Source organism: Cuculus canorus, chromosome 1 (assembly GCF_017976375.1).
Source record: "Cuculus canorus isolate bCucCan1 chromosome 1, bCucCan1.pri, whole genome shotgun sequence".
NCBI classification, from domain to species: Eukaryota; Metazoa; Chordata; class Aves; order Cuculiformes; family Cuculidae; genus Cuculus; species Cuculus canorus.
This window is the reverse complement of record NC_071401.1, coordinates 70,545,485-70,571,883: the sequence shown is the minus strand read 5'-3', so window position 1 is coordinate 70,571,883 and position 26,399 is coordinate 70,545,485. Positions and strand designations below refer to the sequence as shown.

At 41.2% G+C, this 26,399-nt stretch overlaps 1 protein-coding gene across 4 annotated transcripts in view; it reads left to right on the top strand.

The window, feature by feature from the left end:
- Positions 1-26,399, top strand: part of CYFIP1 (cytoplasmic FMR1 interacting protein 1) — a 93,515-nt gene that overhangs the window by 4,153 nt on the left and 62,963 nt on the right. For all 4 annotated transcript variants that reach the window (XM_054055712.1, XM_054055717.1, XM_054055707.1 and 1 more), the window contains exons 2-5: positions 16,804-16,927; positions 17,097-17,186; positions 18,580-18,657; positions 19,752-19,853. In XM_054055712.1, the coding sequence (XP_053911687.1) occupies positions 16,811-16,927; positions 17,097-17,186; positions 18,580-18,657; positions 19,752-19,853 (387 nt within the window). In that variant the 5' untranslated portion in view covers positions 16,804-16,810. The remainder of the gene's footprint in view (positions 1-16,803; positions 16,928-17,096; positions 17,187-18,579; positions 18,658-19,751; positions 19,854-26,399) is intronic.

The following is a 26,399-nucleotide window of genomic DNA, read 5'->3' as shown; positions in this document are numbered from 1 at the left end:
AGGAGCTCCACGGAGCGTGAATGGCGGGTGAAGGGTTTGGGATGGATCCACCCATGTGCTTGGGAAGGTGACTCATTTAAACAGTCCCGAGCTTCCACTGGGACGTGCTCTTAGTTAGATTGCACAGAGGGCGAGCAGTAAATATGACAGATTTGGAAACTATTGATATTTAGAGCATATACCTTGTTACAAGGGGCCTCTGGGAGGACATTTTGTTAGTTTTTGGCTACATTGTTATTTGAATACATAACAATTGGCCTTTTTTTTTTCCTTTTGTGCTGTGTATGCAGCTCTGACACTGTAACATGAGAGAAGAGCACTTCAGAATTATGAAATGTAACTGTATACCTACAAAAAACTGCTGTGAATTTAGTAATGTACTTTATATTTTAAGCTATGAACAGTAGGTTAGGATTCTTCTTTACTCTACATCTGCCCTCAGATGCTGACATTTGTAGGACTTGGGTACTCTTTTCTGCATAATCCTTGTAATTGAGAGAGCGTATTGATTTGCTTGTTTTAAGTATAATTAAGTTAATCCACATCACCTGCCTGTCTAGTGGTAAAATTAATGTATGATGCATCGATGAGACTTGCTACAGGAAGGCGGAGGGTGCAAAATAGCAGATAATTGTTCTATCGCTTGGCTTGAAAGATGTTGTAACTAATCTAGGTAACTGTTTCTTATCTCTCAAACACACCAGCCAAAAAGAAACCCTGAAGCTTGTTTTCTTTAGAGGACTTAAAAGATTTTCCCTGACAGTATGTATTGTTTGCTCTCTACCTCTATTATGTGTGTAAATACATGTGCATTCTTAAATGTGTGTGTTGTGGAGAAAATCCTGTCTTCAGACAGCCGAGTGTTTTTTGGGGGTGTGCGTCAGTCTCTGTCTCCTAACTGGGAAAAATAGAGTGGTGGTGAAAATGGGTATGGCACAAATAATCGTCAGACACTTGTCACCTCAGTAGAAACCCCCCCTCCCCTCAGACTGATGGTCAGCAGGGACAGTAAGTGAATTTATAGGTGTGTGTAGCCTTTCTAAAGAAACACCATTGTAGGGGAGGTGATTTAAGGTTGTGGGCTGCAGAGTTGAGAACAGATCCATCTGGGGGGAGGGACCCTGGTTCTCTGAGCTTCCCCATCTGGGAGGTGGTGGTGGTCTTGGGGATGGCTAGGAGCAATGCTTGTGATGTGCAATGCTTCCCCACGTCTTCTGTAGCTTTTTCATCCTGACAGACATCTGCTCCTGCTGTGGGGGACCGCAGTGGAGCATCCATCTCGTGGTGTCAACTCAAGAGAGGGTTCTCAGGGTAGAAATCCCTATATAGCCAAATACAGCTGCTTGCTGGGCGCTCCCTGCGTGGAACTCAGTTGGCTGTGGTCTGCCAGGTGCAGGTTGGCAACCCACCAAGTCACGCTGCAAGGTCCCCATTGAATGCTTCTCGGTAACCTGAGAGAAGTAAAAGTGAACAGGGTGGTCCTTCAGTTGGGGGGTTTCTCTGTGGTTCTGTATGTATGCCGCTGGGACAGGTGCTCTGGCATCATAGACACAGCTTAAAGTGAATGAACCTCCCAGGAGGGGAGGTTCTGCCTGTGAACTCTAATAAAGCTTTTCTTATTTTAAAAGAGTTGGGTCACACTGTCACACGATGAGCTGATGCTTCTGCTTTTGCTCTCATTAGAGATAAACGACAGGGTGGCGGGCTCTGATGCCCTTCATTCCCCAGTTTACAAAGCAGTTAGTCGTGGAGTGAAATTGCGTGATTTCTCTATGCTTGGAGACCAGATGTTGGGAATTTTTCTCAGTTTAACAGTGTCTTAGCAAGCCTCTGGCTGGTTTCTGCAGGTCAGCTTTTCAGGAATGTTGGTCAGGAGTTAGTAGATTGACCAAGCATCTTCTTAAAACCGAGAATTACTCATTTGGAGTAAAAAATGCCATTCTTCCTCCATCAAAAGGCATTTTAAGTCTTCAGACAATGTGTAGACTTGTGCTTAGAAGACACTCTATGAATGATTAGCAGGGTTGAGTCTCAATAATGTTTTTAGGAAAGAATAGAATATTAAGTAAAAGAAAAAATGAATTAAACAATACTTTTGATTTTGGAAGAAAACAGAATTCAGAACTAGTTCTGTGGTTTTGTGCTGGGACATGAGTCTCGATTGTTGCCATGCTAAGTAGTGATTCCAGCTTTGTGAATGCTACAAGGAGCTTTCAGAGATGCTTAGCTTTATGCAGTACAGGTATGCAAGAGATTTGTTTCCAAGGTCTAGATGAAAAATATGGTGTTGCCGTATGTTATTTAAAAAGACCTTAATTCTGATAGGGACATGAACACTTAGTTGGAAGGAGATAAAAATGTTATAGACTTGAACTTGATTTATAATCTTGAAAGTAGTGTAGCTCTAATTATTTTGAGTGGGTTTACTGACATACATTAAATTGATAAGGAGAGTGTGCCAAATCGTGCAGTCTGAAGGTAAAGTTTGGATAAACTGTCTTGCTACATTGCTTAAGGTAGATGTGGATGCTAATCAGGTGATATCAGAAGTAATGTTTTGATGAATTTTCCCTAACTGCATATTTTCATGTATTGTATCAAAATGCAAGTATAAAATGTTACAGATGATGAGCTCATTTAGAGGTAAAAGAAAGCTTAAGACACTAAAACCTATTTGCTTATTTTCGTTTTCTCCTCCACTGTAGTATTTCCTTAGTTTTTTTTAAGAGAGTTTTAAATTATAACTTCTCCCCCCTCCTTCATGAAATGCACTTGGTCATACTTTTTTTTTTAGCAGCTTCTGTATCTTGTTTTTTAAAAACACTGTAATTTTGCAAAATGGTACGTTACTTTTGTACTGTTAGATATTAAAAAAAAAAAAGCTACTTTTAAGCACGAATGGTAGCAGTTTGCCCAAAATATCTTCCAACTTATTTTTCAGATAAATCATAGAATAGTAAGGGTTAGAAGGGACCTTAAAGATCATCCAGTTCCACCCTCCCTGCCATGGGCAGGGACACCTCCCACTGGATCAGGCTGCCCAAGGCCCCATCCAACCTGGCCTGGAACACCTCCAGGGATGGGGCAGCCACAGCTTCCCTGGGCAACCTGTGCCAGTGTCTCAACACCCTCACAGTAAAAAATTTTTTCCTAATGTCTACTCAAAATCTCCCCTCTTTCACCTTAAAGTCTTTTACCCTTATCCTATCATTGCACTCCCTGATACAAAGCCCCTTCCCATCTTTCCTGTAGGCCCCCTTTAAGTACTAGAAGGTCGCTATAAAATGTTCCTGGAGCCTCCCCTTCTCCAGGCTGAACAAGCCCAACTCTCTCAGCCTGTCCTGGTATGGGAGACGCTCCAGCCTTTTGATCGTTTTTGTGGTCCTTCTCTGGATTCACTCTAACAGATCCATGTCCATAAAGAAACATACATTTATTTCCCCCCTCCTTCCACCAACTCAAAGAAAGCTGAGGGAGTCGTATTGCTGATTTTAGTAAATGCTTTCACGGAGAGGGCAGGAGTGGGAATGAAAGCACACAGTCCCGTTTGAAGAAGGCATTTTTATTGAAGCCTTTGTTCAGTTTTTTCAACTTATAAGTCGTCATTGCTGAAGCCAGAGTTTCACCTGCAGTTTTGTACTGAAAAAACTGGCTGGATATAATTAGTCTCTCATGTCGCTGGAGGCATATGCTGTAAGATGGAGTGGGATGCATAATGTGGAGCTGTGGGGAAAGGGAGACTTAGGGGGCTGCCCTGACCTGGGCAGCTGCCCCCAAGGGTGCCATGGCTGGCGGCCTCCCCACAGTGAGGATCTGTGGCTGGGTGGGCTCCAAGAAGCAGGGAGGCTGACCCTGGAGCAACCACGCCTGGAAGTGGGATCAGGAAGAGAGTGCTATTCTCCCCTCCCCTGGGGAGACAACGTTTTCTTCCTTATTTCTCCACAGTCTTGTGAAATGAAAGTATAGTTCAGGAACTCACGTGCTTAAATAAGCAGTTTCTCTAGGGCTGAGGGCTTGCCTCATTGCTTAGATTGAAATGAAAGACTCCAGACTGACTTTCTCTTGATCTCTGTGGCTCATCTGCCTCTCCTGTGATGTGATTGGTGCTGAGCCTGCCATCCACTGCCCCTTTCAGCGTATGCACCCAGGAGTGCTCTTTTTGATTAAAGTAACAGCAGCTGTCCCCTTCCCCCCAAATACAAAGGACAACCAACTCAACCCATATGGAATAGGCATGAGCATAAGCAGTCAGTGACGGTAGCCGTTCTGCAGGATGAAAGGTGCTGTGTTTGAGCAGTGAAGGGTTACTCCCTACACACATCGTTTCTGCCCTTCTTCCTAGGGTAGTTCTTGCTTTTGCTGTGTCCCTCCCTGTTTTTCACAGAATCCTTACATTACTTGCTAAGAAACCAGAGCGCTTTCCACAACTGCTGAAAGTGCCATAAGGGCCGTGCTTCAGTGCTAAACATTAATCTTGCCAAAAGCAGTGTTGTGCAGCGTTGCTTCCTAACATGCCTGTGCAGCAGCAGGAAGAATCGTAAACAGAAGTATGGAAGAAATGCGTGCTGAGGACAGCTGCAGGAGGTTAGCACAGCAAAATGGCCAAAGCAGCAAAACCAGAAGAGAACATTAAACAACAGAGGAGGAGGGAAGTGAACTGGGTGGGAGGAAAAGAACATGAAAAAGAGAAGAGGAGAGAGCTAGTCAAGAAAAGATAAAGAAAGAACTGGAATTTGAAGGACAAACAAAATGTAAGTTGCAGTAGATGCTACTCAGAGGTAGAGTGTTGGGGAGCGCTAAAGGGTGAGAAAATTAAGTATAGCAAAACAGACCTCAGCATGCCTAACCTAGAATGAGACAATTAAATTTTTAACTTCATTCTAGCCTGAAGAGAGGCCAAATATTGCAGAAGGAGTTTTAGTAAGTACATACATTTAGCATTAATACTTTTTTTTCATGTTCACTCAGAATGCTAACTCAGTTCTGTGAGAATTAATTAGTAAACCAACACGAGCCCTCTCAGCCATCTAGCCCCACCAATAGCAGATATTTGATTTTCTTTATTATTTTATTTTTAAAATGTATTTTATTTTTTTCATTTTCTTTATTGACTTATCTCTTTCTTCTCTAAGTCTTCAGGCTTAGGTACACAGATAAAACAAACCAAGCAAAAACACTCTCCGAATTCTTGTAGCACAAGTGCTGTCACAGAGGGGGTTGCAGGCTGCAGACCAAACTGCAGCGGCAGCTCCTCCTTCCTTCTTCACATGCATGGGATGCCTTTGGAGCAAATTTTACAAATTACTTATCATTGTAGTGGATTCTCGAATAAAACAAGTGATAACAAGCAGAATCAGTTTCCAATTTTTGAAAGGTGCATCACACTGCGCTTGATGTTCCTGCGTGGAGATGGCATTTGACCCTATGGTTTATCATGAAGATGTCGCATCTTCCCTCCAAAGCTTACAGACGTGGAATGATACTAGAGGTGCATAGTACTAGCCCGCTTGCCTGTTGAAATGCAGGGTGATTACTTGTTGCATTGTTCACTGCAGATGCTTCTGCTGGAGAAATAATATGTGGTCATCCATGTGCTGCTGTTGGCTGTTAAGACAGCAGAAAAAGATAAACACTCTTGTGCTAACTTGCTAGCAAGGGTATAGTGACTCCAGCCTATGATATGGGAGTGCTGGGGTTACATGATGTTTTCTAATAGTGGGCAAGTTTTCGTACTGATGCTTTACAAGGGAGTAGCTAGCAGACCCGCACCTGGTGGCAGGCGTCGAGAAAGGCGCTTCTGTCCTACTGTGGTTCATCAGTCTTGATGCAGGCTTTGTCCAAACAGCCTGAGAGTTCCTATTCATAACCTGTTGTGATGATAGTTATGCCTTCCTGCCATTTGAAATGCACTTGAATTCATCCAGGACATTGGAAGGGAAACACCTATAGTTATTTGGCAAGCGTGACCGATAGTCATCTGAGTGCTGGTGGTCGGTGTGTCAGCGAGCCATGTCGGCTCTCTGACAGCATCGTTAGCATCAGTGTCCTCCTGACCTTGATTATCTTATGGGAGAAACAGTACTGACTCATGGAAATGTGGCTTTTAGGTTGCATTAACGGTGCTGCCATAGTATCTGATACTGCACAGAATTTGTTTTTTGAGGTGATAAGACTGGTGTATCGCTGAGTGCTTCCCCCTTGGTTGCACAGTCATAGTGTAGGTATTGCATCTGTAAAGAGATGGGAATTACTTGTCTTGTTGTGATGTTTCCCTGCAGGGGACATAAGCTGGACAGCAATGTAGACCACCTTAATGAAGAAGGTTGCATGAAAAATTCACACATGGCTGAACACAAAGAGCCCTTAGTTTGGGAAGTTGAAGTTTTCAGGAAAAAAATAAAAAAAAATTTGTTTTTCTGCTCTTTAGCCCTACATTTCCCCCCAAATCTGTGTCTGCTCTTGGAAGCCTGCTTCCCACCCTGTGCCTCTGATGTGAGTTAATGTGAGCCATGCTGCCCCATAGGAGTCTAATACTAAATTAATTGTTTCCATTATGTAGTCATTCTTCTGGGACTTGCTGTGGTCTAGCCTGGGATAATTCCATTCTTCTGGGACTTGCTGTGGTCTAGGCTGGGGTAATTCCATGCTGGAATCCCTGTTTTCTCTTTTGGACCTATTGAGCCTTTTTTTATTCCAATCGCAGATGTATATTTGAAAGCTTAACAGTACGTCACATCTGTTCCACAAAGGGCTGTCAGCTGCTGTTTGCTTTATTCTGTCTTTTACTTTAATCAGGCAGGCCAGTAAGTGATGTGAAAAGCATTTTTCTTTGCTCCTTCAGTTTATGCAAATCTGTTGCTTAGGAACAGAGAGGAGCTGTAGTCCCAAAAGGAACGTCTTATGCTGATCCCTTTGGCAAAAATGTGGATCGTGCTGTCCAGAGCACAGAAAAAGAGCATGCGAATGGAGAAGATCCAGTGCATTGCTGTCCTCTGAAGCACTTTAGTTGTCAGTCCATTTAAATTTTTTTCTGCTTGGTCTGAATAGATAGGTATGCAGTCTAACAGCTGAGGCTTTTGAAGTTTAATTAAAATAGAACTAAAAGGGAATTTTTGAGAGAGATCTTGGGGGTTTTAAAGAAAAGTGAATATTAGAGTAATTGCTTTGCTTTTCTTGGAAGAGAAAATCGGTTCCTTTTGTTAGCTCTTCCCTTCACAAGGGCCTTTTATGATCAGTGTCTCATGGTTTAACTTGAGTAGGAACAGCAAACAGAATATTGAATCAATTTTTCTTCATAGAAAAATGACTTAATTGGTTTTCTGCAAACCAGTAGCAAAGAAGAATGACACAACAGAACAGAACAAACCTGAAAATGTTGTGTTACTGTAGGGATAAAATGTAACTTCTGCTCCTGTGCAGACTAAGCCTGTTCCTGTGGGAATGTTGTCATTATTTCCCTTGGAGTTCACGGAGTTTGGTCCCATAGAACCCAGTTCAGCAGGCCATTCAATCATCTTTTAAAGTTTATCTGTGTTTTAATTTCTCTCGTTCAGTGCATGGACTGTGGACTGCCTTTGTTCCTCCTTTTTGAAGGCTATGCTTCTCTTCTCCCTCTTTTGTTGTTACTTTATTTATGTATGCCTTTTTATAAAACACAGAACAACTCATGTGGATACATATTTCAGTTAATGGATTGTGCAGCAGTTGTAGTGTTCAGCATCCACACCAGGCCTGAAATTTTGTTTTAATTTAAGTCAAAGATACTTTTGCAGACTTAAGAAAGAAGATGGGCAGTGTCAAAGGAAGTGCTGTTTAAAGTGCAGACAGACTTCCTCCGTGTCTTATTTTGAGCCTGGGAACACAAATGAGCACTTGGAGATGAAATGCATCTATTTAAAAGCAAAATGAAAAAGCGTCTCCATTGGACTGCAAAAAGGCATGAGGCATCGCTTCCCAACGCCTGTTTTTAGTCAAATGGAACAGTGTTCTCATCTGCAAAGTCATAGAATATTCTAAAATTTCTGTAATCCAGAAATTTTTTTAGTCATTTAAACTCCACCTTAATTATCTCACTCTTTGGCATGATGCTTCTCCATTTTTTTTGGATATGAAGTAATTTTTTCCACTTAAAAATTTCAGCGTTTGAGAACTTTTTGAGTTGTGTAGAGCATGGTCTTACCAAAAACAATTCCCTGAATGTCTGCAAACACCTCTGCTTTCTTGGTCTGTATTCTTATGCTAATATTTACACGTTTTATTGGTGTTGGATGTATGCTATTTTTAAGAGCTTATGTTTTACTGGGTGCAACTGTGTCCCGTTCTGTGCAGTTGGAGGCAGGGTGTGCTGCAGCATCTCTTCTTGCCCCACTTATGCAGTTGCACTAGCACGTTGCTGATCAAATTGTGTGGTAGCTTGTCCTGCAGTGGAGAAAGAGAGAGGAGTTGTGCTCCAGTGGGTCAGGCTTTGCTGATCCTAGCTCAGAGCATGGTGGCTGCCAGCTGCGGCCCTGAACTGCTGAGCCAGCCTTTTGTCACCAGGGGCCCAACCGCTCCTCTCAGGTGGTGGGAACTTGCCCTGCAGTTATGGTAGCCATTGGGTATGTTTTTCCTGAACTGTTTCAGGCTGTTTGAAGTGCATTTTGAATGGATACATGCTTTGAAATGTTAAGTTTTTTGGACCTCCTGGTAAAATGAGTGAAAATATTATTTTGAGATGTGTATTTAAGATATCAGTGTCCAAGAATGGTGAAAAGAACAAGTCCCTGTGGTCTAAATTATATGGTTTGTAAAAATGAAGAATTTATGATAATTTCAATGCTCAACCCTTTCTTTCGCATCTGAATGAAGACTTCATTTTATAGCTTGTTTCAGGAAAAGCACTTGCACCATTTGTGTAAAGTTGGGCTCTTGCGTTTCTATGTGTATCCTGTTGCTTTTCCTTAATTACAGAGGAAGGTTAGTCAGTGCTGTTACTTGTCTGGCTCTTCTCACCCTGATATTCAGCGTGGCTCAACTCTGGAGGAAAGTTACTTCATCTGTCAGTTTTTAGCTGCTCCTACTGGCTTGCTGCCGCCCTTCATACCAGGGCAGTTTGAGGACCCAACAGCACCCAGCTCAGCCCAGACACTTGATTTACTCTCAGACAATGGGTACATTCTGGTAATTCAGCTGAAGGTGAGCTGAAAAAAAATCGCAGATCCTTCATGTCATTGTCTCTGTCATACTTTTTGGTTTTGATTGGAGGTTAATGATAAAAGGAAATCCCAGTTCATGAATGGCTGAACTGTTGCCTAAATGCGGTGAGCCTTTGCTTGTCTTATCAGCTCGAGTGCCCTGGGTGGTGAGGTTGGCTGCTGCACCTCCGTGTGTGATATCAGTGTTGGAGAAGAGTTCCCTCTCCTTGACATTGCCTGCTCGCTCTTCAGATCTTTCCCTTGCCATGCCATCAGCTAATCCTCCAGTTAGGTTTGTTCAGCCTGGAAGAGAGAAGGCTCTGGGGGGACTTCATAGCAGCCTTCCAGTCCTTAAAGGGAGGCTACAGGAAAGCTGGGGTTGGGCTGTTTATCCGGGAGAGCAGGGGGAGGATAAGGGATAACAGCTTTAAGCTGAGAGAGGGAAGATTTAGATTAGATATTAGGAAAAATTTTGTTTACCGTGAGAGTGGTGAGGCACTGGAACAGGTTGCCCAGGGAAGTTGTGGCTGCCCCGTCCCTGGGGTGTGCAAGGCCAGGTTGGATGAGGCTTTGAGCAGCCTGATCCTGTGGGACGTGTCCCTGCCCATGGCAGGGGGGTTGGAACTGTTTGATCTTTAACGTCCCTTCCAACCCAAAGCAATTCTGTATGATTCTGTGAGATGAATATACGGTAGAAATGGACCTAGTTGTGTCTGTTGCCTGATATTTCTGGTATGCAGCGGTATGGCAGAAGATGGGCTGTAACAATCTGACAGCAAAAAACACCTGGAAATAGTATCTGTGTCCAGATCATTACCCACTGCAACCCACCATGTTTCAAGTGGGAAGACTGCTGACTTACTGCTCTGACAGTTGTGTGAGGATAAATCCTTAGAGACTTCCAGGTGAGGGTGCTCAGGTGTTCCCAGTGTGTCGAATCTTTGAGTGACAGATACAAAAAGTTCTCTCAGCTGTGGGGTTTAGATTTTAATGATTTTGTTTATTTAAGGGAAGTTTAACGTTGTTACTCCTCTTTCCAAAAAGGAGATCAAGAATGGCCATAAAGTGAATGCCTCTGCTTGCTTTGTAATAATCTAAATCAGCGTCTTCTGACGAAAAGTTACTTTCACTGTAGATTGATATGGTCTACTTTTTTTTTTTTTAAGATTTCTGGTTTTTGGTTTTTTTTTGGTTTTTTTTGTTTTTTTTTTTTAACCAAAGCACTGAATTATACTATTTGTCTGTTTTCTCTTGGACCAGTCACTTGACAGTTTTAGTCCAGGGCATAATGCCAGTTTACAAGTAGTTTAAACAACATATATAACTTCTACATCTCCAAGGAATTACTTCTCATTCTTTCCCTGTATATTCTCAAGATACTGAAGATACCTTTTGATTTTTTTTTTTTAAATGTTTTGTGATAACATACCATCCTCATCATCTCCTGATCTTGCCTAACACAACCATGGAATTCAGTCTCCTAATTTTTTTAGTGAAGGGCTTTATTTTTCTTCTGTAAGCAGATATTATCAAACACAGTTATTTGAGGTTGAACTTTTTCTGTTGGAATCAACATCTTTGCAAAGCTCTGCTGGAGCATTTTTTAAGGCCATTAGAGGCCGTTTTTGGGGAAGTCTTGGCCAAGCGATTGTGGCAGAGGCTAAAGAGGAACTGTGTGTTAATTTCTGCATTTATAACAAGTTCTCAAGAAGCCTACAGTGAGTAAGTTCATGTGTTTTACCCATATTTATTTGTTATTAACCTTGGTTGTTAGGTATGACTTACATCTGTTGGATTGTGTGCGCCATTGCTGAACACTTGTAAGAACTATCTCCTAACATCAAGCATCATTTTCCTGTTTTAGCTTTTATAGACTGTTTGAGTTGTCTTTTGATCTTCTCTTTGATAAATAATCTGACCTACTTAACTCTGCCACTGGAAGAAATATTAAAAACTCAGTGTCTTTTTAATAACTTTAAATTCCCTGGAATTTGGGGGAATTTTTTTAACTTGGAGCTTGAGTGCAGTGATCCTCTCTCTCACGGTGCTTCCAAAGTTAATACTCTTTTCTTTACTCTTTGCTTTCTCAGTCCTTAACTTCTTCTGGTTTTGTTTTTTTTTTTTTTTGGGTTTGGTTCTTTTTTTGTTTGTTTTATTATTTCTTCTGGTCACTTTCCTGGGTATTTTTTTTTTCCCAAAGGAATTTTTGCCATAATTTGCACTTGTCCTTTTTTTTTTTCCCCCCCAAATAGTCTGAATCCTCAGGAGGCCTAAAAGAACAAGGCTTCAGAGATACATGCTGGACATTTCCTGATATGTTTGGAATTAAGAAGGCAGATCTTTTGCAAAGATTTCAACATTATTCTGTAAGGGTGGAGGTGTGAAAGGTGGTGTCTGTCAGCCTTCCAGTAGTTAAAGGGGGTCTACAGAAAAGCTGAGGATGTGCCCTTTATCAGGGAGTGTAGTGACAGGATGAGGGGTAACAGTTTTAAACTGAAAGAGGGGTGATTTAGGTTAGGCATTAGGAAGAAATTTTTTTACTGTGGTACTGGTGAGGCACTGGAACAGGTTGCCCAGAGAAGTCATAGATGCCCCATCCCTGAAGGCGTTCAAGGTGAGGCTGGATGAGGCTTTGAACAGCCTGATGTAGTGGAAGGTGTCCCTGCTCGTGGCAGGAAAGTTTGAACTGGATTATCTTTGAAGTCCGTTCCAACCCAAACCATTCTATGATTCTGTCATTAGGATTGACCCTCCTATCCTCTAAATAGGAGCACTGTATGATTCTGTCATTAGGGTTGACTCTCCTATCCTCTAAATGCGAGAGCAATGCTGTGAGCAGGGCACTGCGTACCACACCATTGCATGGCTGTGAATAACACTATGGAATTATGATATTTAAAAAAGATTGGCAAATCTTTCGTCTGAATATGTTTCAATAATAAGCCAATTCTGAAGTTAAATCAAAATATAAACAATGCTAAGGAGACTTTAAAGCTCTGGTGCCCTGTTTTGTTTTTGCTGTCGACCTAAAGTGATGTCGTCAGCTCAGTCAGCTTCTCTGCAGTACAAGTTCTTCTCAGCAGGTCAGGCCCAGCCAGGGCTTGTCTCCTTCAGAACTGAAGAAAAAGAAGACTGTCTTAATTAAAGTTAGCCAATGGGCTTAGAATCATAGGCTCATAGAATCATTAGGGTTGGAAAAAACCTCTAAGACCATCAAGTCCAACTATTGATGCAACACCACTGTGCCTACTAAACCATGTCCCGAAGTGCCACATTTACACATTTTTTAACACCTCCAGGGATGGTGACTCCACCACATCCCTGGGCAGCCTGTTCCAATGCTTCACTGTTCTTTCAGTAAAGAACATCTTCCTAATATCCAGTCTAAACCTCCCCTGGTACAACTTGAGGCCATTTCCTCTTGTCCTATCACTTGTTACTTGAGCCTTGCACTAACATACTCAAAGTTAATGTATGATTGATATACCTGATTCTTAGACATGCTGGGACTTGGCACTGAAAGACTGAAGCTTGTGTATGCAGGAGACAGCGATTTTCGTGCCTGAAATCCAGAAAAAGGAGCTGAGAATCAGCACAGATGCTGCTGTGTCCTGTTGGGAAAGCTGTTTTTATAGCATACATCCAACACCAAAATTTAGCAAAACAACATGCTGGCAAATGTGATTCTCTCTCCTGGAGGGATGATGTCGGGTGATGAATGGCTTTTAAGTTGTGTAGGTCCAGGAAAAGGTGCTACTGGAGTGCATTTTGACTTTACTGATGTAATGATGGGCCATAATATAAAGATAACAAAAAGGAAAAGATTATTATTTCAGAAGTAGTTCTTACATGCCTTCTGCCTGAGAAAGTCCTGGAAAATCTCAGGTAGGTACGAAGCTGAAAACACTGCATTGTAGGAATTTAGTAAGAAAGTACTTCTCACAGCTCGAGCAAATTTACTAGTATAACTATAATTGTCGGTATGACTACCGTGTTTTAATACATTGTCATTTAGGTAAACACCTAATGAGATGGCAGCTTCTGAATTTTTTAACTAGACCTTTGAAGTTTCTTATTGTCTCTGTCAATAAGGACTCTGTATTGGGTCCTCTGCCCAGTAATTTTACCTGTAAGAGCTTATACTGAATGACTGTTAAGGATGCAAAACTATCTAATTTTGTATCTTGGGAATTTTGTTTTTCTGAAATTAATTTTTCTGAGGCTTAGGTGGGGGGAAAAAAATCTGGTTTTGCCCTTTATTGCTGTATATTAGAAACAGCCATTGTCTTTTGGAGCTGGCTTTACTAACAATATCAGCAGCAAAGCAGAACCTCCCCCGGGTAAAAGATCCCTTAAGGGGGATCTTTTCCCTCCTGGTCCCAGGGCTTCCACATCAGGTGAGGAGGTGACAAGAACCGTGTGGTGATGTCACCTGGCTGTGGGACATTGTCTCTCAGCTAACACAGCACGAGTGTGGCTGAGCTCTTGGCTGTTCCCCCTGCCTCCTCAGTTCTCAAACCTCTGCTGTTCGCCTCTTGATGGGGCAGAGAAGAAGGGAAGGGTGATTCATACCCTCCTAACCTTTGCGAAGTGCCAAAGCTGGGCAGGAAGGAGCTGCTTCCTCTTTCATGTCTTGCGAGGTACTAGAGTAAAAAACTGTGGAACAGGAGCCTTGATCTTGGCCAGCAAAATGCCAGGCACATGGATAACTTTTGGCAAAATGACAAAGTAGAGTGTCAGCAAGTGACCTTAAATCAAGAAGGCTTTTCTAACAGTCTGTGCCCAATTACTAATGTTTTCCTGGTTCAAAAAAATGCTGATCTGTCTCTGGGAAATCATGCCAAAAGGCTTGGAAAAATGTGTCTTCCCATATTTCTTTTCACAATCAGAGGGTAGCAGGAAGCTTTAGTTTCTTAGCTTGTGCTTCTGGCCTGCTGATGAGGGTTTCTTGTACATATGCTAGTAAATCGATGGCAGCATAAGCAAAATGGGATTTCGGTTTTGCTTATGCTTTGGTTTCTATTTTTCAGTTACTTCTCAGTATTAACCCCACCCCAAAATCCACAGTCTAATGTCTGATAGTCTTGATACCAAAAATGTCGGCAAATAAAAAAACCTCTCTAAGGCTCATTTTGGAGTTTTACAAAGCAAGCATCCTTTATCAGGGTTGGGCCACGTGCGAGAGTGATCTCCATCAATCATGTGCAACAAGACAAAGGCTAGTTACAGAACAGAAAGCTGATACTGGGGATCACTCCTGTGCAATGGCAAATATTGAGGTCCAAACCATTGCTGCTTGCTGAAACAGCACACACGAGGATTAAAGGCCATGTTTTCAAAATATTTGTTTATAGTGTTGAGGAAACATAACTCAGGAGTCTGGCTTTTGGGGATGCCAGGCTCTCTCCTGCAGCAGGGACCTGAGTCACTGTGTTTTTAGAGGAGAAGAAAGGCGTGTGGATTGTGGAGAGGCTTTTGATGCTTTTCTTACGCTCGATGACAGCTCCCTTTTATGTGGATAGGTACAGTAATTTTTAGCGCAGAGAAGGCAGACATTTTTTGCTATGGTCTCTGGAGCATGTGTGGAGCGTTTTTTTGTAGCATGCCCTGTTGTGCTTGTGTCGAGCCAGTGTTTTGTGGCCTGTCTGGTGGTGCAGCAGGTAAGAGGGCTATGGGCTCATCGGTCCCCCTGCCACCACCAGCTCCCAGAGCAGCCCTACAGCCAGGTGTTTCTGCTTTGCTAGTGAGGCTAGGAGGAGGAAAAGTTTCAAGTTGGAAGGAGCATCTCAGCTGAATTAACCTAAGTAATGTGTTGTGATATTACCTTTTTTAGCTAAAGCTTGATCTATAGGTACTCAGACCAAAAGTTGAAATACTGTTTATTTGAAATGTTCTGTCTTCTTAGCAACTCTCTCCTCTTTCCTCTAGGGTAAAATTGTTGGGAGTCTGACCTCCTCGCAGGACTTCTGCCCAGACATGGTTTTTTTTTGTCATTTGTTTATTTATCGAAGGGAGGACACTGTGGTTTTTACTGGTCTCTAATTTGAGAATAACTGCGGTTCTTGTGAAGGAGCTTGAGCTGGGTGTAGGCAAGTGTTGGGCAAACATCCCAGCACAGGTCTGACAGCCAGCACTCCTGTTAGTCCAGTCCTTCTTTGGTTTTTGGCAGGGATTGCAAATTGCACAATATGAGTGTTTATTTATTTGTTTTAACAAAAACTCACATGCTTAGGCTTGAAGCAAGGTTTGGGCTGGGGATACAAGAAGCAGAAGGCCCATGGACCTTTCCAGTGGTTGTTGTATAAAGTTGTTGGCATGCTCTTTCTATACGTGATACATTAGCTTTGTGTTGATAGCTTGGGATGCAGGGCTGATCTCTGAAGGCAGATAGCTCATAATGTCTGGCTGCTTCTTTCCCTTTGCTTTGAGTTTTGGTGTTTTTTGTAAGCAGAGCCTTTCCATGGAGGTAAAGCTTTTGGTTTTGTGAGGCTTTCCCCAGGAAACCATAATTAGGTAAAAGAAAGTGAGATTTTTCTGTCAGGCCACTAAGAGTGCAGCTAGTCGGGGGATCAGCAGACTGTCCTGGTTCACTTTCATGATGAGCTTTTCAGCAAAGCTGCAGCAAGATCTGCTCATTCTCCTCCTGAATGAAGGGGTGGCATGGCTCTACAGGGGTGATGTTCCAGGAGGGGCCCCGCTCCTCAGGATGTGAGTGGTTGTGCTTCAGGTATTGTTCCTGCCCTCTTGGTTAGAGCCAGGGGCAGCACTCAGGCGCTACTTTTACAGTTAAGTGCATGGTTTTGCTCTGGTAAGCAGGGGGAGATAAGTTGCAAAGCTCTATAAGTAAAAGAGGCAACTTGATTAGATGTATTCCCGTAAAAAAAGATGAATTTTTTACTCCGCTGAGGAGGATGAGTAGATTATTCGACAGAAGCAGCAGATTGGGTTGTTCTTCACCCCACACTTTCTTCATAAAATTTCTTCTTGTTGCTGTTCTTGGGTCAAATCCCCATGCAGTGGCCGCAGTCAAAGGTGCCTATCACTAACTACTCAAAGCCAGCCTGGATGTCCTAGAACATGAAACACTGGAGCCTGCTGACACTTCTTGGCAGCCAGGTATCCTGAAGATAGGCTGGCCAGTTGTATCTGTGGATAAGAGTTTGAAGACTTGTCAGCTCAAAACTTAAACTTTATATGAAAGTTTTTTATGTGGGCTTCTTACAGGATTTTTCAATGTTTCTTGTAATTGAAGCAGACCATGGAATACCTTCTCTTCTAGTTTAACAAGCGAAGATTACATAGTAGTCTTCCTTTCTTTTCTGTGCCTTAGAGGTCATTCTTTCCACTGTTTTTTTGTGTATTTCTGGTGTGCAACAGTGGGGGAAGAGAAATATTTCTCAACTCGAGGAGGATGTTAGTCCTAAAAGGCTTTTTCAAACTTGTATACTAAAACCAGCTGGGTTTCAGTTTGACTGTTTCCCTTCCGATATGGTAGAAGGGAAACTGCACATTTCCCACAACATAAGTTCCCTGCTTTTCATATTACTCACTTGTTTTCTGTGTAAATAATAACATGAAAAGTTGTATGTGTACATATCTATATGCATGCATGTATGTATTTCTTAACCAGGTGCAAAATGACTGCTCAAGTAACACTGGAGGATGCCTTGTCCAATGTGGATCTCTTGGAAGAATTACCATTGCCAGATCAGCAACCATGTATTGAACCTCCACCATCATCTCTGCTTTACCAGGTGTGTTGTCATCATAGGAAAAAGTTTTTTCCATTTCTCATTGCTGTTAAGAAAAAGAATATGTGTTTTTCAAAAAATAAGCAAAACCAAAGTGTGTTTATACTTGCAATATATATAAAAATTTTTTCCCATACCAAGGATTAAATTCTGTGTTTTGCTTTCTCTGCAGCCAAACTTCAACACTAATTTTGAAGACAGAAATGCATTTGTCACTGGCATTGCGAGATACATTGAGCAAGCTACAGTCCATTCTAGCATGGTAAGTAGGTGTTCAGACCTATACTTTTGTGTTAACTTGGAATAAATAAGAGGAACATGTCTTCTTGCATTTCTGTGTAAAAACCGTGGTCACAGAAAACCACTAACTGGGTTACCTACAATGCTTCCTTGAGGTGGTGAGATGAAAAAGTGTGTGGATTTTCTTTTTTTTGTATGTGTACTTCTTGATAATTTTAAAATGGTCTTTCTCCTTGATCAACTGGTGTTGCTTAAACGCCCTCGATTTCATTGTGAATTTTTCCAGTATTCTTAGGTGAGTTGGTTATATTGATAAGTAATTGCTGTAATGTCAGTGAAAAATTACCTTCCATCCTCCCAAATTTCCACTACTTCTCTGTCAGCTTAGTGGTGTTGGAGGGGTTTTATTGGCTTCCTCAATGTGGAGTGTGTACGTTAGTGATTTATTGGCATGCTTTTGTGTAAGATGTCATGTGGCTTTTAGCAGTTCCACAATACAGGATAGTCTTCCTACTAGTAACTCCATTCATCTTTGCTGATGGTGTTGCTGGTTTGGAATACAAAAATACTTGTAGGCTGCAAACAGTGGTCTGTACTGAATTTGTCATCATTTCATGGAACTCTTGGAAAATGAGGAATAATATGACTAGAAGCCAATTCACAAACAGTGGAATGGGCAGGTTTAAGCACTTGATTACATGATACTGAAAATTATGTAACTTTACACCAATTTACTCTTAAATTACCTGGCGGCTCCTTAACCAGTTTTCATTGTTTGAGTGTTGTTGGCCCTCTCCTTTGACGTGTAAAAAAAAGATATGGCTCTGCATATGCTGCCTCTCTCATCCTTGACCATTCCACTTCCAGTACCTGAGTTTAAAAAGAAAAACAAACACAACCTCTCCCACTTCAAATTAGTATTTTTATTTATAGATCACAGTGTCTTTAGTTTTGGGAAGAAAGAACCATACAAAAACAGTCTGATCTGGGGAATAAGAATATCTGTCATTAGGTAGGTGTAATTGTTGCAGTTGTTGATTAACGATTATTGATTAATGTGTGTGTTGGCTTATGTGATATGAAGACTGTGACGTGAATTCTCTCAGAATTAAGTTGAGTTCTAAAACATATGACTGAGAAGAATGAACTTTTTTTGGCTGTTGGATTGTAGCCAAGCTGTACATCCGTAGCTGGTCAACTCTAATACATATAGTACTCCAGGTGAGGCTATGGATTATGGTAATATTATTTTACATACATACATTATGATGTATCATTTAGTTTGTAATATATTTGTGTTTGTACACTTACATTCTGATAAGAGAAATAGGTTTGTTTGGACAAGGTTTTGGAATGATGGAACACAAATGGATTTATCTCTTGTGTATTACATGCCTAATGTCTCTTCCTTACAGAATGAAATGCTAGAAGAGGGGCAGGAATATGCAGTCATGTTATACACATGGAGAAGCTGCTCAAGAGCCATTCCTCAGGTAAAGGATGAAAATTAAGCTGTCATTCATCATGTGAACTTTTGTCTTGTTTTGGTGTGGAGTTGCATGGAATATAGCTTTATCAAGGGGCTATGAAATGAAGTCTACTTTGACTCCCAAATAAGCAAGCTAGGCATACTGTAGCGTCTCATAGAACTTGGGGACCTGTTGATCTCTCTTTTTTTTTGACAAGGGAGCTATAGCAATGCCTCATAGGTATTGTGTTAACCAAGGATAGTATAGGGGTAAGTGCTCTAGAAAGCAAATCTTTGATTGTCAGATATGTTTGAAGGAAATTTGGGGGTTGGAACTAGATGATCTCTAAGGTTCCTTCCAACCCAAACCATTCTATGATTCTATTTAATTAATTTTATTCAAGACAGTGCCCCCCCCCAGCTTAATACTGAAATTCAGAACAGATTTAACGGGTGGCGTAGCATGTAATAATTATAATTCGGGTTAAAGATTCAAGCTTCTACACATATTAGGTAGTCATTTTCTGAATGCCAGAGCTGTGCAGTGTTTTATTGATCTGTACGCAAATTAAAACTCTGAATAGATGAGAAGTCCATAAGCAGCCTTAGGTGTTCGGGAACGGTTGCATAGGGGTGGGAAGAATATTAAGATGCATCAGAAAACTGAACAAAATTATAACCACTTGCCTACTTGTAAGACGTTTGCAAGCAATTCTTTTTCTACTGAAATGCAAGGAAGGCTTATTCTGTGGTTTAAATAGAGTGGAAAAGAGGTAATCTGTTCTAATTTTTGGTTTTATCCCTGTTTTAGTGCATGACTTTCAACGAGTGGCTTAATAATGTGGAAAGGATGTTGTTGGGACCAAACAGAGGTGTTTGAAAACCAAACTATTTGCTGTGAGATAATAGAGAGAAAAAATTTAGTTTTTTAATTTTTTTTTTAATCTGCAGAGTTAATCTTAGAAAGCCGGCATAAAATTACCAAAACTGGCAATTTATGCCTTAAGTTTGTCTCTTTAGGATGATAATACTTTTTTTGAAGTTGTTACTAGGGATCTTAGTTTCTGAGGCTTTATCAGGAAAAGTTCCAATTTTAATGATCTCTTTAACTGTCCTCAGGTTAAGTGCAACGAGCAGCCTAACAGAGTAGAAATTTATGAGAAAACTGTGGAAGTTCTGGAGCCAGAAGTCACAAAACTGATGAATTTTATGTATTTTCAGGTAAAAGGAATGGGGACAAAGTTTGTTAGTAGGCTTGTGTTTTTGTATTACTATTTTGTATGCTTGTTATTGTGTGCTCAGATACGGAACCTGACCATTATACTTTGAAAAAAAATCAAACGTATTATCTCTCAAAAGGGCAGAATTTCTGCCTATCTTAAAAATTTCAGGCAGTCTCCATTAAGACTTTCAGCACGAAATTGAAGGTAGCTCTGTTAGCGTAGAGACAGACACATAACCAGTCCAGGTAGGTTATATGTGGTGCTTTATTTCGAGGCCCCGGGAACCTGGGGTATACCCAAATCAGGTTCCGAGACCATCCCGGCGCGTCCGCAATTTAATCCTAAAGTGTTTCATAATCTAATGTATATTCAACAGGTTACATCATTTTTCATGCATATGTATTCGAAAATTGTCTCATCATTTGTGGACACCTGCATTTCTTTATCTTCGGTTAACTGCCCTTGGTATGCTTCTGGCCTTCACAAATGTAGACTGTGTTCAGATAAGGTTGTTAGTGAAAGCGTAGGCTCTGCTCGGATAAGGTTGTTAGTACATTCTTTCTAAGCACTCCCTAATATCATACTTGTGAAGGTTATATGTGGTCTGTGAGAAAACTGTCACTGTCTACAGATACAAACGAAGTCTGCACAAACTTAACTATAAAGATCAACGAAGTTAAAGGCTAAATACAATACATATCAATTGCCAAATACAATCTACATAACCTATAATTCTAGTCTTACTTAATTAAACTCTAACTCTTCAGCTAAATTAACATTTTCCAACATTTCCCCCCTTTGAAAATACTTCACTTTCTGCAAGTATTTTCATTTACACAGCTGTTTCTTGGTAAACCGGCTGCAGTGTTGGGTATTGAGGGTATTCTCGTGTGATGGCTCTGATGATTCTATGTGTCCAATTGCTTCTACGAACAATTTCTTTTCGGATACACAGATATACTAAACAAATCGCGAGAAAGATAATCAGGAGGGTAAATAGTGTTTCAGCCAGGGATTGAATCCAGCCAGTAAGGTGAATTCCTAATCCATTGAACAGTTCCCCGATCCAGTTATGACTAATTACCTCCTTTTCTCTTTCAGCCTCCTTTTCTATTTTCCCGAGTTGTGAAATATCATATTCTATGTCCGCAGTTACATTTGGTATATGTACACAGCAATGATCAGTTCGGTCTTTGAGGTACCCGCATACTCCATGTTCTTTTAGTAGCAATATATCTAATGCCATCCTGTTCTGCAAGGTCATTTTGGTTGTGGCCTGCAATTGCAAATTTAGATCTCTGAATCCTTTCTTGGTTACTCTAGCTAGTCTTTCAGTTTGTCCAATTAAATCATAAATCATTTCCCTATTACGATAAGCAGCTACCTGAGCAAAAAGAGATTCCAGCGCCCAGCCTACTTTAACTCCAGTTGAAGGTTCTTGCCAAGTGTCATCTATATCTTCAATATCATTGTTTATGTCTCTTTTAGTTCGAATCTGTAAGGTTTCTAATCCACCTTTAAAAGGGGATCGCTTCCAAATCGGGCATAGGGTAGGTAAGCCTAAAGTTATTTCCCGTACTGGTCCTGTCACTGGGAGGTGGGTAGTCCAGGTTCCATCGTTAGCTGCCCATACAAAGTTACCCATACTATGTATTGTCGAGTATCTGCAATCTGTTTCTGGGATCGGTATTACTTTTCCGTTAATTTTCAGATCTCGACATGAACATCCTGTTATTAAAGCTATTCTTACAGGAGGGATTGCGATTTGTTTAGGGTCTGTGTCACAATCAAAAGTCTTAGAGCAGTTCCACCATGAAACACTCTCAATGACATCCCGACTGACCTTGTTAGTCGCCAGTAATGCTAAATCATTTGTGACACTCTGTTTCCCTGTCCATCTGAAACACCAAGGTGTGTCACCTCCATATTGGAATTTTTGTAAGATGCTGGTTGACCAGACAGAATCCCATTTTGTGTTTATCTCATCCTTTTCTCGGCATACCCACTCCTTCTTCTCCTGAGGGGCTATGATTTCTTTAACCACATCATATGTACACCATCCCACGTCTCCAAAACTAAACATTGAACCCATTTGGACAAATTGATGGTTTAGTAATTTGTAACAATCCTCTCGCCTTCCTGGCCATTTCCATTGCTGCTTTATATACTGTTTTTGTTTCACCTGTAACACTCTCGTTTCTTGTTTGCATACTGTATTGTTCCCTACATTCTTTGGGAATGGAAAGGTCAATATTCCCCATTTTATTGGTTCCCCTGCTGTTTTCGGCAAGGGTAAACATGCTGTAATTCTACTAGTATTCTGTATTTTTGCAAAATCTTTGATTAAGCCAATTATCAGGTTCTCTTCAGAATCACCCCGAGGTATATTCATTACCTGGGGTAGTTGGGTTGATTCTATTGCTCGTTTTACTCTAATTCTAGTGATGTTTATTTCACTGTATCCAGAAGCAGTTTCATTTTGGTATTGGCATCTATATGCTCCCATATCTGATTCATTTACTTGTTTAATAGTCTGAACTAACATTCCTCCTGATCTTAATTCTGTTAAATGCCTGTTATCGTTAGGGACTTTCTTCCCTTTCCTTGTCCATCCAAACTCCCTAGGTAGTGGATCATCCAATAGGCAATAGATAAGTATATCACTGTCCAGAGGAATCTGATAGTATGAATGTCCTGCCTTTATCCCATGATCCTGAAGGGGGTTACGTAAACAGAATTTATTTGATACCTTGCCTCTAGAGTTCTGTTTTCCCTTTAATTTCCATCCATACCTGTCTAATTCTAAATTCCCCGGGACAGTGTTTTTGAACTTGCAAAACAGAGTGGCATTTTGTCCAGTGACAGATTTCATCATTTCCTTTTTCTGCGGAACCTTTACAAAAGTGATAACCATTAGGGATGTCAAAGACCAGGTTACAATTAAGGTACTATACACCAAACACGACATTTATCTGCTTTTCAGTCTCAGTTTTGTTGGTCCAAGAGTTTCTACTTCCCAATTTCTAGGAACCTTTTTCACTCGGGTATAATGAATCCAAGAGTCTATTCCTTTTACTTTTACCGCAGTAAATGTTGTTAGTAGTACCAAGTATGGTCCATTCCACCGTTCTTTTAGTGGTTCTTCATTCCAATCTCGAACGTAGACCTGGTCTCCTGGTTCAATTTCGTGTACTGGATTTTCTAATGATAACGGACGGTTCCAGATCAGGGCACTTCGTAGTCGCGTCAGAGTTCTACTGAGAGACAGTACATAGTTATATACATCTTGATTCCCTTTTATATGCACATTTAGATTTGGTTGCGGCGCCTCATATGGTTTCCCAAAAAGGATTTCATAAGGGCTTACTGTCATCCCACTCCTTGGCTTAATTCTTATCCTTAGGAGTGCTATTGGTAACGCCTGTGGCCATTGAATTTTAGCCTCCTGACATATTTTACTGATCTGCCGCTTAATTGTCTGATTCATCTTTTCTACTTGCCCGCTTGACTGTGGTCTCCACGGTGTGTGGAGATTCCAAGAGATTCCTAGCATTCTGCTTACCTCTTGAACTATAGTTGCTACGAAGTGCGGTCCCCTATCTGAAGATAGGCCTAGGGGTACCCCAAATCGTGGAATAATCTCCCGCAGCAACCATTTCACTGTCTCCTTAGCTTGGTTGGTGCGACAAGGACAGGCTTCCGGCCACCCAGAAAAAGTGTCAACCCCAACTAACAAATATCTGTATCCTTGACTTTTAGGTAATTCTACAAAATCAATTTGCCAATAATCACCCGGTTCCATACCTACTCTGATATGTCCCATTTCTACTCCTTTCCTAACCACCGGATTGTTCCTCAAACAGATTTCACATTTTGAATTTATTGACCTTGCCATTGTTAACATCCGTGTTGAGATTATGCTGCGCTTTAGATATGCCACTAAAGCTTCTGCTCCCCAGTGACATTTCTGATGTTCTGTTTGTAAAACTGTCCGCATAATAGTTGTTGGTACAATTACTTGTCCGGTTGCAGTTAGGTACCATCCATCTGAACCCAACTGGGCCTTCAGTAATCTGGCTAATTTCTCGTCCTCCTCCGAGTACTTCGGCTTCTGTGTTAAATAATTTTGTAAAGGGCTTACCTTCGTGGGTATTAAGGCCATCATATTTGATACCTGTCGTGCAATCCGTCGAGCTGTCCGGTCTGCTAACGCATTTCCTTCAGCTATTTTGGAATCTCCTCCTTGATGTGCCTTACAGTGCATGATCGCCACCTGTTTGGGTAACTGTACAGCAGTTATCAAATTCAGAATTTCTTTTTGGTATTTTATATTCGTACCTTGTGAAGATAGGAGTCCTCGTTCTTTCCATAGTGCTCCGTGTATATGAACCACTCCAAATGCATATTTTGAGTCCGTCCATATATTTACTCGTTGATCCCTGCTCAATTCCAAGGCTCTCGTGAGAGCTATTATTTCTGCTAGCTGTGCTGAAGTTCCTACAGGAAGAGCCTCTGCTTTTATTGCCCTATTTTGCGTGGTTACCGCATATCCGGCGTATCGTGTCCCGTTTTCTACATAACTACTTCCATCTGTAAAAAGTTCTTGATCAGGCTGTTCAAGTGGGGTATCCTTTAAGTCAGCCCTTGTTGCATGAGTGTGTTCGATAACTTCCACACAGTCATGTTCCAAAGGGCCGTCTTCCATAGGTACTCCTAAGAAGGCTGCTGGATTTAACAAATTAGTTGTTTTTAAACTTACATCATCTTGTTCGGTCAGTACTGCCTGGTATTTCATCATCCTGCTAGGGGAAAGCCAATACCCCCCTTTTTGCTCTAGGACTGTTAACACCATATGAGGCACATATACCTCAATATGCTTCCCCAAAGTCAGTTTTCTGGCTTCTTGTATCAGGGTCACCGTTGCTGCTACCGCTCTCAAACATGATGGCCAGCCAGCACTCACAGGGTCTAATTGTTTAGAAAAGTACCCTACTGGTCGTTTCCAGCTTCCTAACTTCTGTGTCAAGACCCCTAGTGCCAGCCGTTGCCTTTCATGGACAAACAACTGGAAGTCCTTAGTTAAATCTGGCAGGGCTAATGCTGGTGCCTTAGTCAGGGCTTCTTTTAATTTCTTAAAGGCCTCCCTCTGAGGTCCTTCCCAGATGAAAGTTGGTGACTTCTGTGCCTCATACAGAGGTTTTGCTATAAGTCCATAATCCAGTATCCACAACCTACACCAGCCTGCCATACCCAAGAATGTCCTTAATTCATGTAAATTTTGAGGCTCTGGAATCGCACAGATTGCTCTAATACGATCCATTCCTAGTCGTCGTTGTCCCTGTGTTATTTCGCAACCCAAATATAATACAGTTGTGCAGGCAATTTGAGCTTTCTCTTTCGAGACTTTGTACCCGTTAAGGCCTAATTGGTTTAAAATTCCAATTGTCACCTGGATACATACTGATTTGTGTTCTGTTGCAATTAAAATATCATCCACATATTGTAGCAGAAGATATTGTGACCGTGGTACCTGAAATTTCTCCTGCATTGTCCATGATTCCAATTCTTTTGCCAGCTGGTTCCCAAAAAGCGTTGGACTGTTCTTGAATCCCTGTGGAAGCCTTGTCCATGTTAACTGCATTTTTCGTCCATTATGTGGGTTCTCCCATTCAAAAGCGAAGAGTTTCCTACTATCTTTGTCGAGAGGAATACAGAAGAAGGCATCTTTTAAATCAAGTACTGTAAACCATTTGTATTTCTCCTTCACAGATGTTAACAATGTGTATGGGTTAGCTACTACCGGGTGTATATCTTTCGTGATTTCATTAATAGCCCTTAAGTCCTGTACTAATCTATATTCTCCATTTGGTTTCTTTACTGGGAAAATTGGGGTATTATATTCTGATTCACATTCTTCTAATATTCCAAATTTTAAAAATTTTTCAATAATTTTCACTATCCCATATCGGGCCTCTAATTTGATGGGATATTGTTTTATTCGCACTGGTTTCTTTCCTTCCTTCAATTCTACTACTATCGGTTGAGCCATTTTCGATTTCCCTGGTATATCAGTTTCCCATACTGTAGGGATCACTGCCTCTTCTACTTCTCTGGGTATTTGAACTTTTGGATTTTCCTTCAACACTAGTATCTGTCCTGACTTCGATTCTGGAACTTGCATAATCAATTCTCCATTCTCAAAGACAATTCTCGCATTTAATTTAGATAACAAATCCCGTCCCAGCAGGGAGATTGGACAATCAGGCATATACAAAAATTCATGCCATATTTCCTTTCCCCCAAATCGTAATTCTAGGGGTTGCATGAATGGCCGGGTTTCCTCTTTCCCTGTGGCTCCCACTATTGTAGTTGTCTTTTTCCCTATCTGTCCACATAAATCATTTAAAACCGAGTATGTTGCACCAGTATCTACTAAAAATTGCACCTCCTTCCCCCCTAGTCTTACTTTCACTAGGGGTTCATCCTTTCCTGATCCTAGTCAGCTCTGATTCTCATAGTCTCCCAAAACCATTGCCTTGGCTAC